At 47.7% G+C, this 13,738-nt stretch overlaps 1 protein-coding gene across 2 annotated transcripts in view; it reads left to right on the top strand.

Annotated features, from left to right (window-relative positions):
- ABCA5 (ATP binding cassette subfamily A member 5) overlaps positions 1–11,769 on the top strand; it is a 33,283-nt gene extending 21,514 nt beyond the window's left edge. For both annotated transcript variants that reach the window (XM_027890372.1, XM_027890373.1), the window contains exons 25-40: positions 182–352; positions 1,214–1,327; positions 1,585–1,722; positions 2,483–2,557; positions 3,062–3,153; positions 3,584–3,710; positions 3,811–3,928; positions 4,035–4,126; positions 4,276–4,451; positions 5,039–5,114; positions 5,197–5,291; positions 5,782–5,901; positions 6,123–6,272; positions 7,207–7,286; positions 7,530–7,585; positions 8,422–11,769. In XM_027890372.1, the coding sequence (XP_027746173.1) occupies positions 182–352; positions 1,214–1,327; positions 1,585–1,722; positions 2,483–2,557; positions 3,062–3,153; positions 3,584–3,710; positions 3,811–3,928; positions 4,035–4,126; positions 4,276–4,451; positions 5,039–5,114; positions 5,197–5,291; positions 5,782–5,901; positions 6,123–6,272; positions 7,207–7,286; positions 7,530–7,585; positions 8,422–8,529 (1,788 nt within the window). In that variant the 3' untranslated portion in view covers positions 8,530–11,769. The remainder of the gene's footprint in view (positions 1–181; positions 353–1,213; positions 1,328–1,584; positions 1,723–2,482; positions 2,558–3,061; positions 3,154–3,583; positions 3,711–3,810; positions 3,929–4,034; positions 4,127–4,275; positions 4,452–5,038; positions 5,115–5,196; positions 5,292–5,781; positions 5,902–6,122; positions 6,273–7,206; positions 7,287–7,529; positions 7,586–8,421) is intronic.
- Positions 11,770–13,738: the final 1,969 nt, after the last annotated feature.

The raw sequence follows: 13,738 nt of genomic DNA, 5'->3' as shown, positions 1-13,738 counted from the left end.
GAGGTGTTGAAAATAGTGCCCTGAGAGGCAGCATGGATGGTATGGCTGTTTGCTGCCTCAGCTGGAGCGGGTTTGGGAAAAGCTAAAATTGGCAATAACCGCGTAACACCAGGGCAGATTAACATGGCGCTGATTTTAATTACTGTGTAATTAACACTGTGTTTTTTTTCTCCTGCTGCAGATCAAGGCCTACACACAGCTGAAGATTGCAGGGCTCTATCCCTCTGCTTACTGGACTGGCCAAGCCATCGTCGACCTCCCTCTGTTCTTCTCCATCCTCATCCTGATGATTGGGAGCCTCTTTGCCTTCCACTACGGAGTTTATTTCTATGTGGGCAAGTTCCTGGCTGTGGTGAGTGTGGTGGGGAAGGGACAGCCTGGTTACCCTGTTTTCTGCAAGTGTTTATTTTTCTTACGTGGTTCAGCCCAATTTTTCCAATGGATTTACAGGGAAAACGCCCAATTAAAGCCGCAGGCGCTGAGGCTGCACCAGGGGCACAATACCCTTTTGTGGGGACAATTATTCAAATATTGGAGTTTCATTTGGAGCTGGAGTAATAAAGCTTTGAAATACCAGTGTTTTCCAAGGAAATGCTCCTTCCTGTTTCCCCTGCTTTCCCAGCCTGCTTTGTGCTCTTCTCTGCGACTGATAATTGCTCTGTTTGCATCCACATTGCGCTGCTAATGACAAGGTCACAGTGACTTTGAGCACAGCCCATCTCTGCAGTGAACTGCAGCATGTGATTAAACTGAAGGCACCACGAGACTTCGTGTCTTTGATATTCCGAGCGGGCTTCCCTGTGAGATTGGCTGTAATTGAGAGGAGTCAGCTTTTCCTTGCTGCTCCGAGATGATCAGGTTTGGGATGTGCCTGGTGTGCTGCAAGGGCTGGTTCTCTCCCCTTGTTTTAATTTCTGCAGAAATGCCAAGGTAGAGCTCTTACTATTTGCCAAAATCATGAGGTCAGCATTTATGGGAGCCTGTGTTATAAAAAAATGGGAAAGAGTTTAAAGGAGGGAGTTTAAAGCTCCTACCTCTCCTCACACTCTTGCATTTGTGTCTCTAATATTACATGTACCAAGGCAGCAAAATATATCAAATTAAGTGACAAAGATGAATCCAGAGTTATGTATCACACCAGAGTAATTCCAGTTGACACTTAAACAAGGAATTCTTGCTGCACATTCCTGAGAAGCTTTCCCTGTGTTTGCAGATTTTTTGCCTGATTGGTTACGTCCCCTCAGTCGTGCTCTTCACTTACGTGGTCTCCTTCACCTTTAGAAAAGTCCAGAACACAAAGGAATTTTGGTCATTTATATTTTCAGTGGTGAGTAACTTGACCTCGAGTCGGGATAACAGGGAAGATTGGTGATCTCCAAAACCACAACATCTTCCCAGTTCATTTATTTAGCTGTCTGCCCTTAATGCACAGGAACTGTGGAATATTTACCAGTGTCTCTGTCTTACTGTCACATCCTAAATGATAAAAGCTTTAAAAAAAATATGCCTCAAATTAGTTAACTTATGCTTAGAGAGTCTGAACTGGATGAAAATGGACTTTTTTTTCCGCTTTCTTTTGTACAGACAGCCTTGCTCTGCACAGTTGTCACTGAAGTGGCCTTTTTTCTGGACTATTACCTGGTAACCACCATCCTGCATTATGTCTTCTCCATCTTCATTCCTATTTATCCCCTTATTGGCTGTCTGATTTGTTTTATAAAGGTAAGGGGACACAGGGGATCTTTTACAGAGCACTTGTAGCTGGCTGGGGTCAGGGAGTATCTTTAGTGTGTCATCTGTAGCCATTTAACATGTGAAGAATAGCAATTGTAGGGGAAAAAAACCCACCTTTTTCCTGTTAAGCAAAATTTTTCAGTTTTAAAATGCTGAAAGCAGCAAGTTTTCCATTAAATTTCCTTCCAGTACCTGAAGGGAACATACAAGGGAAGATGAAGGAGGGACTTTTGAGAAGAGTATGTAGTGAGGGGGGATGTTTTTAAATTGAAAGAGAGTAGGGTTAGATTAGATATTAGGCAGAAATTCTTCCCTGTGAGGATGGGCAGGCCCTGGCACAGGTTGCCCAGAGAAGCTGTGGCTGCCCCATCCCTGGAAGTGTCCAAGGCCAGGTTGGACAGAACTTGGAGCAACCTGGGCTGGTGGAAGGTGTCCCTGCCCATGGCAGAGGGTGGAAGGAGGTGATCTTTAAGGTTCTTTCCCACCCAAAGCATTCCATGATTCTGTGATATCCAAAGGAAAACCACGTGTTTCTCAGTGAGAAAACCCCATGATGGGTTCTGGGAGTTGGTGGTTTGAAACCAGGAGCAACCCCAGGGATTTGGATGGAGCTTTATTGGTGTCAGACTCGTGCAGTCAGGGCAGAGCTCAGAAAGTGCTTGAGCACCATAACTTAAATGGCTGCTGGAGATCAAATACACAGTCTCTGGTAGGTGATTATGTGGGGTTTTTTTCCCTGAATTTTCAGGTCTCCTGGAAAGGCAAACGGAAGAGTGGGGGATACTACGACCCGTGGGACCGGCTGCTGGTGGCAGTTCTGGCTGTGAGCATGGCAATTCCATTATCTGCCTTATTTTCCCTAGGGAATTGCTGGCTCCTGCTGGGAGCCCCGTCTGTTCACATCTTTGTTAACAAAGGTTTGATCTAGAGCTCAACATTGCTGAGCCTGCAGCTCCTGCAGCCTGTTGAGCAGAGTCAGTAAAGCTCAACATCTGCTGCCTCAGTGGCCTGAGTAACACTGTCAGTATTAATTCTGATTATTGTGGGAGTCACTGCTGATGGAGCAAGTACTCCAGAGCAGGGGCAATCCCTTCTCTCTCCAAAACCCCAAAATAATTACCTTTTAATCTGAGCAGACTTTGATTGTGCGTCCTCAGCCCCGCTGAGCAGTGTTTAATGATGTATCTAACGTTCTTGGAAACACCAGCACTTGTGTGGTGGTGCAGAGCTGGAGGAGCTTCTGATGTCCCTCATCACACTGGTGGGGGTCACCTGTAGGGTCACTGGCAGTGCTCCCAGTAACCAGGGTGGTGTTTGTCTGCTTCAGCCCTACTTGCAGTGTGTCGTGTGGCTCTTCCTGCTGAGGTACTTCGAGCTGAAGAACGGGGGGAGGACGGTCAGAGAGGATCCCTTTTTCAGGTGTGTCTCTCTAAACAGTCTTTTTTTTCTTAAAGCAGTGGTGCAAAGAAGCTGGGGCATGCAGTGGGAGAAATACAATAACTTCCATGATATTCCATCCCAGGTGTCTGAAAAATTTGTTTTGGTTGCGTGAAATTCAGGCACTGAAGGGCAGACATAGGGTTTTGGTTTTTTTTAAAGTTATATCAGTGCAAAATCAGGAACTTTGTAAGCATCTCCCTGTATAAAAACAGGGGGACTGCCTTTCCCATTGCGTGACCAGAGATGCCATAACTCAACAAAGGTGACAAGGTGACAGTCCCTGACAGCTCCTCCTGCTCTCGGATGAGCTGCAGGAATCTGTTCCCCCTGGGCTTGGCCAACACAAATGTCTCTCAGCATCAAATCCCTGAGCCAGGCTCAAGCTCAGCGTCGTTTTCTTCCACTTCAGAAAATGCTTCACAAAAGCCAGAACCTGGAAGTTCCCAGACGTGCCACACGAGGAGAACGAGGATGAAGATGTGAGGGCGGAGAGGCTGCGAGTCAAAGAGATCCTGAGCAGCCCCAAAAGCGAGGAGGTAAAACCCCCTGCACGCCCCCAGGCACCGCCCAAACCCCACATTTTTGAGGTTTCCCAGAGCTACTGGGATCTGCAGCCACCTCCCTCTCCCCTCCTAGATGCCAGCAATCCTGGTCAGCAGCTTGCACAAGGAGTTTGATGAAAGGAAGGAATTCCTTCTGGGCAGAAAAATAAAGAAAGTGGCAACAAAACACGTTTCTCTCTGCGTAAAAAAAGGTTGGAGTTCAGTGACTTGCTGTTGAGCTGTTTTATGTGCAAAAGCAACTCTTGGATCCGTTTATCTGACCTCATAGGCAATGGCTTTGTGTCATCCCTTCTTTAGGAGAAATACTGGGTTTGTTGGGACCCAATGGAGCCGGGAAAAGCACGTTGATTAATATGCTCGTTGGAGAGATTGAACCCACCAGTGGGCAAGTATGTCACCTGCTACAAGTTATATGAAAAATTAACTTTAATTTAGATTTTATCATTACTATTATTTCAAGCATTCCTGAGTGCAATATGCAAAAGCACTTTGGAAATGTGTAACGTCCTGGAGTGAGGTGTGTGCATTTTCCTCGCAGGTTCTAATGGGAGATTATTCTTTGGGGCTGAGCAGTGAAGATGACTCAGTGAAATTTGTGGGGTACTGTCCTCAGACGAACCCGCTCTGGCCAGATATTACACTGCAGGAACACTTTGAAATTTATGGTGCTATCAAAGGAATGAGTCAGTCTGATGTTAAGGAAGTCGTCAAACGGTGAGTAGTTCATTTTAGGAATCCTTGATTTTTCTTAGGGGTTTTTTCAGGTTTACTGCTGGAGGTTTTTTGGCCCTTTTGCGTTGTGGTTTTGGTTTTTTTTTTTTCCCCTACCTTTCCTAATGCAGTCCTTTTTTTTTTTTTTTTTTTTTTTTTTTTTTTTTTTTTTTTTTTTTTTTTTTTTTTTTTTTTTTTTCCCATTTAAATTGAATTGGATCTTTCCAGCAAATTCAGCAAGTGTGAATATTTAGATGAGGTGATATAGAATTTAATTCGCACTTCTAATTTATAGATATATATACACTTTAAAGTTAGGAAGTGCTAACAATGACCTTTGGAGAAGCTGCAAGGGCAGGGAGTCCCAGGCTTGGAGCTGTTCCTGGGTTGTCACCACCAGCTCCTCCAGGACATGGGGCAGGTGGTTTTTGTACGGAAGCGCCCGCCTCCGATTCTGCCTGTTGCTCTGCTTTTTTTTGTGCTTTATGTACAAATATTTGTGACTGAGCTTTTCAAGTGGGGCTGCTTGCACCCTGTGGTGAGGCGGAAGCTGAACCACCACCCTTTCTCTGGTCCTGCCCCTTCCACAGCATCACGAGCGCCCTGGATTTGAAGGATCACCTGCAGAAGACGACGAAGAAGTTGGGTGTGGGGCTGAAACGCAAGGTATGGGGTCTGCTTGAGCGCCTGTGCTGGGGTGTCAGCAGCACCAGCCTGCCCTCACCCTGCCCCTTTGCCTCCCTGCCAGCTGTGCTTTGCCCTCAGTATGCTGGGGAACCCTCGGGTCACGCTGCTGGATGAACCGTCCACCGGGATGGATCCGAAAGCCAAGCAGCACATGTGGTGAGTGCCCCCCCCAGGGCCGTGCTGGCCACCAGGGTGCTTCCTCCTTGGGAATGTGCCTGAATTTATGGGTGCATTATCCATGTTAACACTAGGGAGAGCCACAGACAGGGAATCACAGAATGGTTTGGTTTGGAAGGGACCTTAAAGCTTATCCACTCAACCCTCCTGCCATGGGCAAGGGCACCTTCCACTAGACCAGGTTGCTCCAAGCCCTGTCCAGCCTGGCCTTGGACACTTCCAGAGGTGCTGGATTAAAAGCTTGAAAGTTGAAAGAAATCCTTAAAATAATACTAGGAGTATAGATTTGAGTCATCTTTGGAAGATTCAGGAGCTGATTATTGCTGTGGGAGAAGTGTCAGCCCATAATTAGAGGGTTAGTGTTGGACCATCACAGTCTTCTTTTCCTGCTAATCCAGGATTTACCTGCCAAATGTTTTATTCAGGGTTTGTTGTTTTTTTTTTTTTTCTTTTTGGTTATGTTTTGTAGGAGGGCAATTCGAGCAGCCTTTAAAAACAAGGAGAGAGCAGCAATCCTGACCACTCACTACATGGAGGAGGCAGATGCTGTGTGTGACCGTGTGGCCATCCTGGTGTCTGGGCAGCTCAGGTACCACCAAGAGCCTCCCCTGGGGCAGGGGGGACAGGACAGCCATCAGCTAAAATATATTCCTTTGAAAATATAGATAGACAATTTTTTTTTCTTTTTTTGGTACCCTAATTTTGGAACAAAATTAATCTCCAACTGCCAGAAGGGCCTGTTTGAAGTTCAGCTGCTCCTTGAGTGTGATCTCACGTGTACAACTGGTATCTTCTCTCTGCACCTGCCAGATGTATAGGTACTGTCCAACACCTGAAGAGTAAGTTTGGCAGAGGATACTTCTTGGAGATGAAATTAAAAGAGACAGCAGATGTGCAGCAGGTGGAGTATCTGCAGAGCCAGATCTTGCACATCTTCCCCAACGCCAACCGCCAGGAAAGGTGAAGTTTGACAAATACGCAGAAAACGATGTTAATAAAAGCCTTTGATTTTTCTCAGCAGCAACTTGGCACCGGGTAGGGAATGTAAATATTTACACACAGCAAAAAGAGGAAGGGTTTTGGGAGCCAGCAGAGCTCAGGCTGCCAGGGCAGGGCCAGGAGCCTGTGCAGATGTTCGGCACGGGGGGAAGCAAAACTCGATTTCTGCATAGCTGTGGCCTGACAACTTCCTCCTTGGTCAGGGCCTCTGGGAACAGGGGAAAAGCAGAGTCACTGGCCCTTACCTAGAAATGCCTGTGTGTTCTCTGGGGCATCTCAGTTTGAGGGTGGGCTGGTTGGTTTTGCACCAACAGCTTTCTTTGAACCTCTGCCCTCTGAACTCGAGGGTCTGGCTCGCTGACTGCTGATGAGTGTCTCCAAAAACTGCACTGCAGGCATCGTATAAGGAGTGTTCCTCAAATGTGGGGGGGATCAGGAGGAAGGAGAGTTCCTTTTTCAGCAGCAGATGGGGGGAAGGGGGGCAGAGCAGCTCCCTGTCCTGGAATCTGAGATGCGGGAACTGCTGTGTGTCTCAGAGTTCCAGGAGAACCTGTGTGTGACCTCCAAGGTCTTTTCAAAGGAAAAACCACAGAACTCTGGGACTTCCAGGCAGTGAATCTTCCATGAGTAAGCAGAATAGGAATGGTTGAATCTAGGTTGAAGAGCATGCAAGTCAGAGAACAATCTCGGGGGATCTCAGCTGGTGCACCTGGACCTGCATCTCTGAGGTGAAAAACCAGCTGGAGTTGCATCATTCTTCCTGTCTTTGTGATCATGACCAGTCAAAATGCCTGGGGGAATGCTCAGGGAATGAGTTCAAATCCGTTCAGTTGGATATTAAGATTTTTACTTTGATTTTGCTTGAAGCTAAATTTGTTTTGTCTCTTTGTTCCAGTTTTGCTTCTATTTTGGCCTATAAGATTCCTAAAGAAGATGTACAGTCGCTTTCACATTCTTTTTCCAAGCTGGAAGAAGGTAATTAAGCACTTGCCATAGATCACATACAGAAATCCTTTTGTCTCCTGTAAGTGACACTTTTGCCATGCAGTGTCACTGCTCCATTTCTGTTCCACATTTATTTAATTTACTTTTCTTTTATCATTGTTGTCCCCAACTCGTTTTTGTGAAATAATGAGTGAGCATTTGTACCAGCTTAAAAACCAGTTGTGTGAGATAGTGAGGTACCCCCAAATCTGCTCTTATTAATTCTTTCCACAGTAAAACACACCTTTAACATCGAGGACTACAGCTTCTCTCAGGCAACACTGGAACAGGTATGTTAAGTTATGTTTTGTGGAAGTAAACCCTGCCAGGTGAAGGTGTCAGAGAGAAGGGTTAGATTGGATATTGGGAAGAAATCCCACCCTGGGAGGGTGGGGAGGCCCTGGCACAGGTTGCCCAGAGAAGCTGGGGCTGCCCCATCCCTGGAAGTGTCCAAGGCCAGGTTGGACGGGGCTTGGAGCAACCTGGGCTGGTGGAAGGTGTCCCTGCCCGTGGCAGGGGGTGGAATGAGATGTTCTCTAAGTCCTTTCCAACCCAAACCATTCCATGATTCTGTGGTGAAGGGCCCTGTGCAGGCAGCTCACCCCCCATGCCTGGCCTTCAAGCCACTGGGGCCACTTTGCTGATGCCTGTTTGGGCATTTTTGGGAAACTGAGTTCCCCTTTTCCAAAGTGAATAGGAGTTGCCAGTTCCCCTGCTCCTCTTTATTCCCATTTTCTCCTTTACAAATAAGATGCCAGCTGCAGTGACTGGAAGGAAATAAATTTGTGGCATTAATGGGAAAGCTGCTCTGATTTATTCCGAGAACGGGTGTCGCTGCTCATGGCTGAAAGGAAGGTGAAGCTGAGGCTTGTTATTGCTTATTCTGGATTAATTATTGCTGATGATGGATGTCATTCAGTGCCTTTTGTTCAACTTCCTTTTCACTGTGCTTCTAAGGAAACGAGGTGGGAGGGTACAGGCAAGGAGAACATCTCCAAGCTTTTAGTCTTTTGGGGGTTAAGCAATAGTTGCAATGCTCATGAGCTCTTTAGCATGAGTTGTGTTTGTGACTGGGAATGTTCCTACAAGGAGCACGGGGTATCCATGTCCTCTCCATGTGCTCCAGGTGTTTGTGGAGCTGGCTAAGGAGCAGGAGGAGGAGGACAGCAGCTTTGGCACCCTGAACAGCACGTTGTGGTGGGAGAGGACGCAGGAGGACCGAGTCATCTTCTGAGCTCCTCGTGTCCAGATCTGCTCAGAAGCTCCTGTTGGTGCCAGCAGTGATCCCCTGCACACACGCTGGGGCACGTGCCTGGAAAACATGGGAGCTGGGAAGGACGAGGAGAACCGTGTTTGGAAGCCCCGAGCGTGTCCCACCATCCTGGCCTTAGGAACAAACGCCACAGCCGCGGCGTGAGCGTCCCCAGCTGACCTGGAATTCCTCCTCCCCTCGCTGTCCCCTGCTTTGTGTCAGGCAAGAGGACACTGGTCATCTCCTGGTGTTGGTGGCTGGCGCAGGAGCTCCCACCTGCCTTCCCTCAGCCCTCCCGTGCCGAGCTGGTGCCAGAGGTTGGGCTGTCTTAAAGGAGACCCTGCATCTGAGCAAAACCAGGGGCCACTGGAGCATCCCTTCCCTGTGGGGCTGGTTCATGGGGTCCTGCTGTGCCCTGTGCCCTCAGCTGGGCTGCCTGTCCCACGAGGGGCCCTGCAGACACAGCCCTGCAAGGTCCTGCTCCTCCACCGGCTCAGCCATCCCTGCTTATGCTTTGAAGACGCACCTGCTTAGAAGAGAGGAGGGGGAAAAACCACTCCAGAGTGATTGCATCACTGCAGAGAGGGTCCTGAATTCCCAAAAACCCCACTCCAGAGTGATTGCATCACTGCAGAGAGGGTCCTGAATTCCACCGCGAGCTCGGCTTGGCGCCCAACCAGCGTGAAAATGTTCATTTACAGGCATACCATGGCACTTGTTGGCACTTCCATCCGTTTCCCCTGCAGGTTGGCAGCTGTGGCTGAGCCCTGCTGCCGTTGTGGGTGGCACTGGTGTTTGTCCTGCATGCGCTGGGGGGGGTGGCAGGGGGTGCACAGAGGGGATCTGTTCCTTTCCCCCTGCCTGGTGAAAGTACAGAGACATAACTGTGCAGTCACGGGGTTTGCAGAGATGTGAGTGTTCCTTGTGTTCATTAAAAACAGCCCGATTCTTTCCTTGGGTGTGACAACATGTGTCCTGCCAGCTGCTCTCAGGCACGGTCCTTGTTTTCCTCCTTCTTGCCAGTGGATTCATAAGTACACGTACCAGTGTTTCCTAATCTCTGTCTTTGTTGGGATAGCAGTCAGTGAGTAACACGGGGCTTTTGCTTCGTCCTGGCCTGGCAACTTGTCACTCACCTTCGTAAAACCCCAACTCAGATGATCCCAGTTCACAGCCTCACCCGTAGGAATGGTGCCTTTGGTTTGCACAGAAGCACTAAGAGGAGTAGAATAGGTGATCTTTCAGCCTAAGAGATGATAGATGTATGTTGAAAATATATTTTTTTTTTTGGTTTTTCTACACAAAGATACCATCACTTTTTTTTTTTCTTTTTTCTTTTTTTTAGTTTTATAAGGTGAAATTAAAGGTTGCTCCCAGTTCATTGTGCTTTGAAATAAACAGAGATGTGTTCATAGCGAGACATTGGCTTCATAAGTCATATCATTCGTGTCTCTTCACAGTAGAGTTAGAAAAGATCTTTTGTTTTTCTCGTGAAAACTCAAAAATCTGGGTTAAGGTGGAGTTGTGGTTCAGCTGTTTGTAATTATCAGGCAATAATGTGTGTAACTGTCTGATAATGGTTTATCATTTTGTTGAGCCAAAACCTGTTTTGATTAGTTTCTTATTCCACTGTAGGGAGATGTGAACTCTTGATGTACCAATTAGCTTCCCCTTTTGTGCCTGTGCATTGCACACGAATGTACAGCTTTGGTTTTGTGGTTAAAAGTGAGCCCAAGCACTGCAGAAAGCTGGGACATCCCGTTTGCTTCCCCAGGGAACCACAGCCTGTGGTTCTGCCCATTTTGGTGAGCCCTGGAAGTGAAACAGAGGCCACAGGGTGGGATTAAAAGCACCAGCCTCTGAACTGCAGCTCCAGTGGAACCTTCTAGGGGTGAATCTTCCCTGTCAGAGAAGAAAATGCCCCAGATTCAGGTGTTTTGTTTATTTAGCCCCCCCAGCCCGTTGCTCCCAGCCTGAGCATTTTCCTTTATCTGGAGCAAAGGTGGGACCCAGGATTTTGTCTGCTGGTACTTTCCCATGTAGGCAGGGACAAGTTCAGCGTGTCTTCTCCAAGTCCCACATTTCTTACTTTGTAAGTGGTGTGTCAGCCAAGTGTCACATCAGTCCATCAGTGCACAGCGCGTTCTTGTCACGTGAACTTATGGAAGCCCAGTGTGACCTGTGAGCCTTGGTGTCTTCATTTTATTCTTTAACTTAAGAGTTAACGGTCTGTAAAATAGTTCTGTACTGTCTGGGTGACACCATCCTGTTTCAGATAGTTCCATATTTTCTAACCCTTCAGATGGATCTTAGGAAAACTTGGGTTAGCAGCCACATGAGCTCATTTGGGTGCTGTTGTTTATCCTGGAGGAACCCAGGGGATGGTGGCACTGTATTTGTGCAGCTACATGGACAAAGATTTTGGCTCATTTAATTAACTGTGTGCTTGGGTGGGATCTCGTTTTGGCGTGGTGACATCCTGTGTCAGCGTGGGGGGTAAGATGCCACCTCCAAACATCGCTGTCATCATAATGTATTGTGTCAGAAGTCTCTCAGAGTGGCACTCAGTGTCTGCAATCGCCAGGATAGGGGGAAAAAAACCATGCAAAATTAAACCAGAGGATCCCCTGGAAGCACAAGAGCTTTGCTGCTGTGATTGTTGAGTCTCTTTGTTCAGCTGTTATCGGTGACATGCCAAATCCCACATGTACAGCACGCACACAGCCTGTGCTGGAGGAGATAAACTGGAGCCAAGGCAGCTGGATTTGGGGCAAATCCACCCCGTTTTGGGTCACCATTCCCAGGTGTGATGGTTTTAGTTACCTTGCAGGGTTGTTGTGAGATAGTAGCTGATATATCCAAAGCTTGGAAAACGCGTTTACTTTGTGGTGTTGTTACAAGGTTGTATTTTTCTATGGAGAATTTAATGTGTCTTGATTTTTTTTGTTTACATTCTCGAGAAAGAAGTCCTTATTTAAAAATATCTCTGTATAGTGAGTGAAGTCTCTTGCATAGCCAACATCCAGAGCTTTGGTAGCAGAAGCAGAAGGTGTTGGGCCTGAAGGTGCCACGTTTGTTGATGCTCCTCCTGGTGTTGAACCACGTGCAGTTCATTTTAATACACTTGCCTTTCTTTTACCACTTGGCTGTACTTGTAAAGGCGAGGATTTTCCTTTCCCAGCAGAAAGTACTACCAAAATAAAGATGGATTGGATTGTTAAACGCTTGGCTTCCTGTCCTTGCGTTGTGTGTGTGTGTTTTGACGGAAACAAAGGGGTTGTTTTCAAAAGCTTTGGCTGTTCTTGGGCTTCAGGTGAGTGGGCTCGGGCAGAGCGTGGGGGGCCCCAGCCCTTGGCGTGGCCTTGGAGGGTGGTCAGGGTGAGTATTTTTAACTGAATTTGGGGGATTTTTCAGGATTGCGACACTCGGGATTCGACCTCCCGCGGTTGTATCGCATTTTGCAGCCGGATTAATTCAGCCCAACTTGGGGCTAGAAGTGCCTTCCCCCCTCCACCGACAGCTGTGCGCTCCTGGCACGGCACGTCCTGCATCTGCAGGGATGAATCACCTCCAGCCACTGGAAAATTAACCCCACTGAATAAAAAAATAACTCATTTTTTCTGGTTGGAGCTGTGCCCCAGGCGAGCTCGCTGGGTGGGTGGGTGCTGGCTCTGGGGTTGAGGGACAGGGAAACGGGGAGGTTTGGCTGAAGGTGGGACGTGGAAACGTGGTGTGCAGGGATGGAGGGCACTGTCTGCTCCTTGGGTGTGCTCTGGGACTGCTGGCTCCCCGGAGTGAGGAGGAGGAGGAGGTCACCTCCAGCCCTGTGAAGGGCATAGCAAACTGAAAGGGGTTTGTGATCTCCGGACCCATCACTGGGGAGGAAAATAACTCCAAAGAAATCTAATCTCGTTTTGGTGACAGTTCCCTGAATTTCATACTTGTTTGTCTTTAATGGTGTGTAGGGGCAGTGTGCCACGTATTATTTTTATTTTTTTAAAAAAAGCTGTAAAATTAATTCGTTCCCTTATAATCCTGCCTTTAAGAGACCTTCAGAAAGTCCCTGCTTTAACATGCAGAATTTCTCTTTGATTAGGGTTTCCCAGAACTCTCGCTGTTCCTTTTTCCTGCAACGCACAGCTTGGCATGTCCCCCTGCAAGGGTCTGGCTCCGTTCCCAGCCCTTCTCCTCCTCCTGGCAGACATAAAGGATGGTCCCAAGTCCCCTTCTCAGAAATCCTGAGGAGCATCTGCTTGGGGCTTTAATTAGTGGCATTTTTGTGTGTTCTGCTGCTTTTCAGTGAAGCCCTGAGGGCTTGCCTTGGACTGGGGTCCAGCACCAGAGCCGTGCTCAGGATGGGAAACCCCAAGAAAACACTTGGAGCAGGTGTTATTTTGGTGTTGGAAAGCCTTTTCTGTAGCTGATGTGCAGTCATGGCAGGGCTGGGTGCTGCTAGGACACCGTGGGCAGGGTCAGAAACGTGCTGTTTTTTAGTGAAGTGCATCTCAGAAGGGCTTTTTGCAGTCACGAGGAGCCTTCCCCATTTCCCACTTGTTGCCCAATGGGAAGTGATGCCGGAAAACACTCTCCTAAATGAGCTCATTCCTTGAAAATGAGTAAATCAGCAGCTGCAGCAGAGCTACAGGCTTTTGTTAAGCAACAGCCAGACAGCTCTTGTTTGGGTCAGCTCTGCAAATTAGATGCACAGTCCTCAAGCTGTTGAAGTTCCAGGACAGTCAAATTAATTTAACCAGTTGAATTATCGTGTGGCCATGCACCCTTCCAGTTCATCTGGACTTCCTGGCTTATCTGATTTCCTCACCTCCCTGTTTTGAATGCAGATCCATTGGAAAGATGTTTTGTAAAAGCCCAACATGTTCCATCCTGATCCCAGCTGTGTGGCAGCTGCTGGAAAAGCAATTTAAAGGAGTGGGGAAAAAAAAAAAATTAAAAAAAAAAAAAAAAACAATGAGGAAAGGAGGAACAAGAACTGAAATCCCCTTGGTCCTGGAACGCAGGATTCACCTCGGCAGAGGAAGGAGCGTTTGCTGAGTCAGGCTTTGAGCAAGATGGGGAGAAAGCAGCAGAATTTTCTCTCTGGAGAAGCTGGGGCAGTGAGGAGGTGGCTTTGCCAGCACTCAGGAGCTCCTGTTCACCCCAACTCTCCTGCCTGGTGGAAACGCTGCTGCTG

This window comes from Empidonax traillii, unplaced genomic scaffold, assembly GCF_003031625.1.
Source record: "Empidonax traillii isolate 1590-97213 ecotype Southwest subspecies unplaced genomic scaffold, ASM303162v1 scaffold286:size1162393, whole genome shotgun sequence".
NCBI classification, from domain to species: domain Eukaryota; kingdom Metazoa; phylum Chordata; class Aves; order Passeriformes; family Tyrannidae; genus Empidonax; species Empidonax traillii.
Note: the sequence above shows the minus strand (reverse complement) of the source record. Positions and strands in the feature narration are given on the sequence as shown.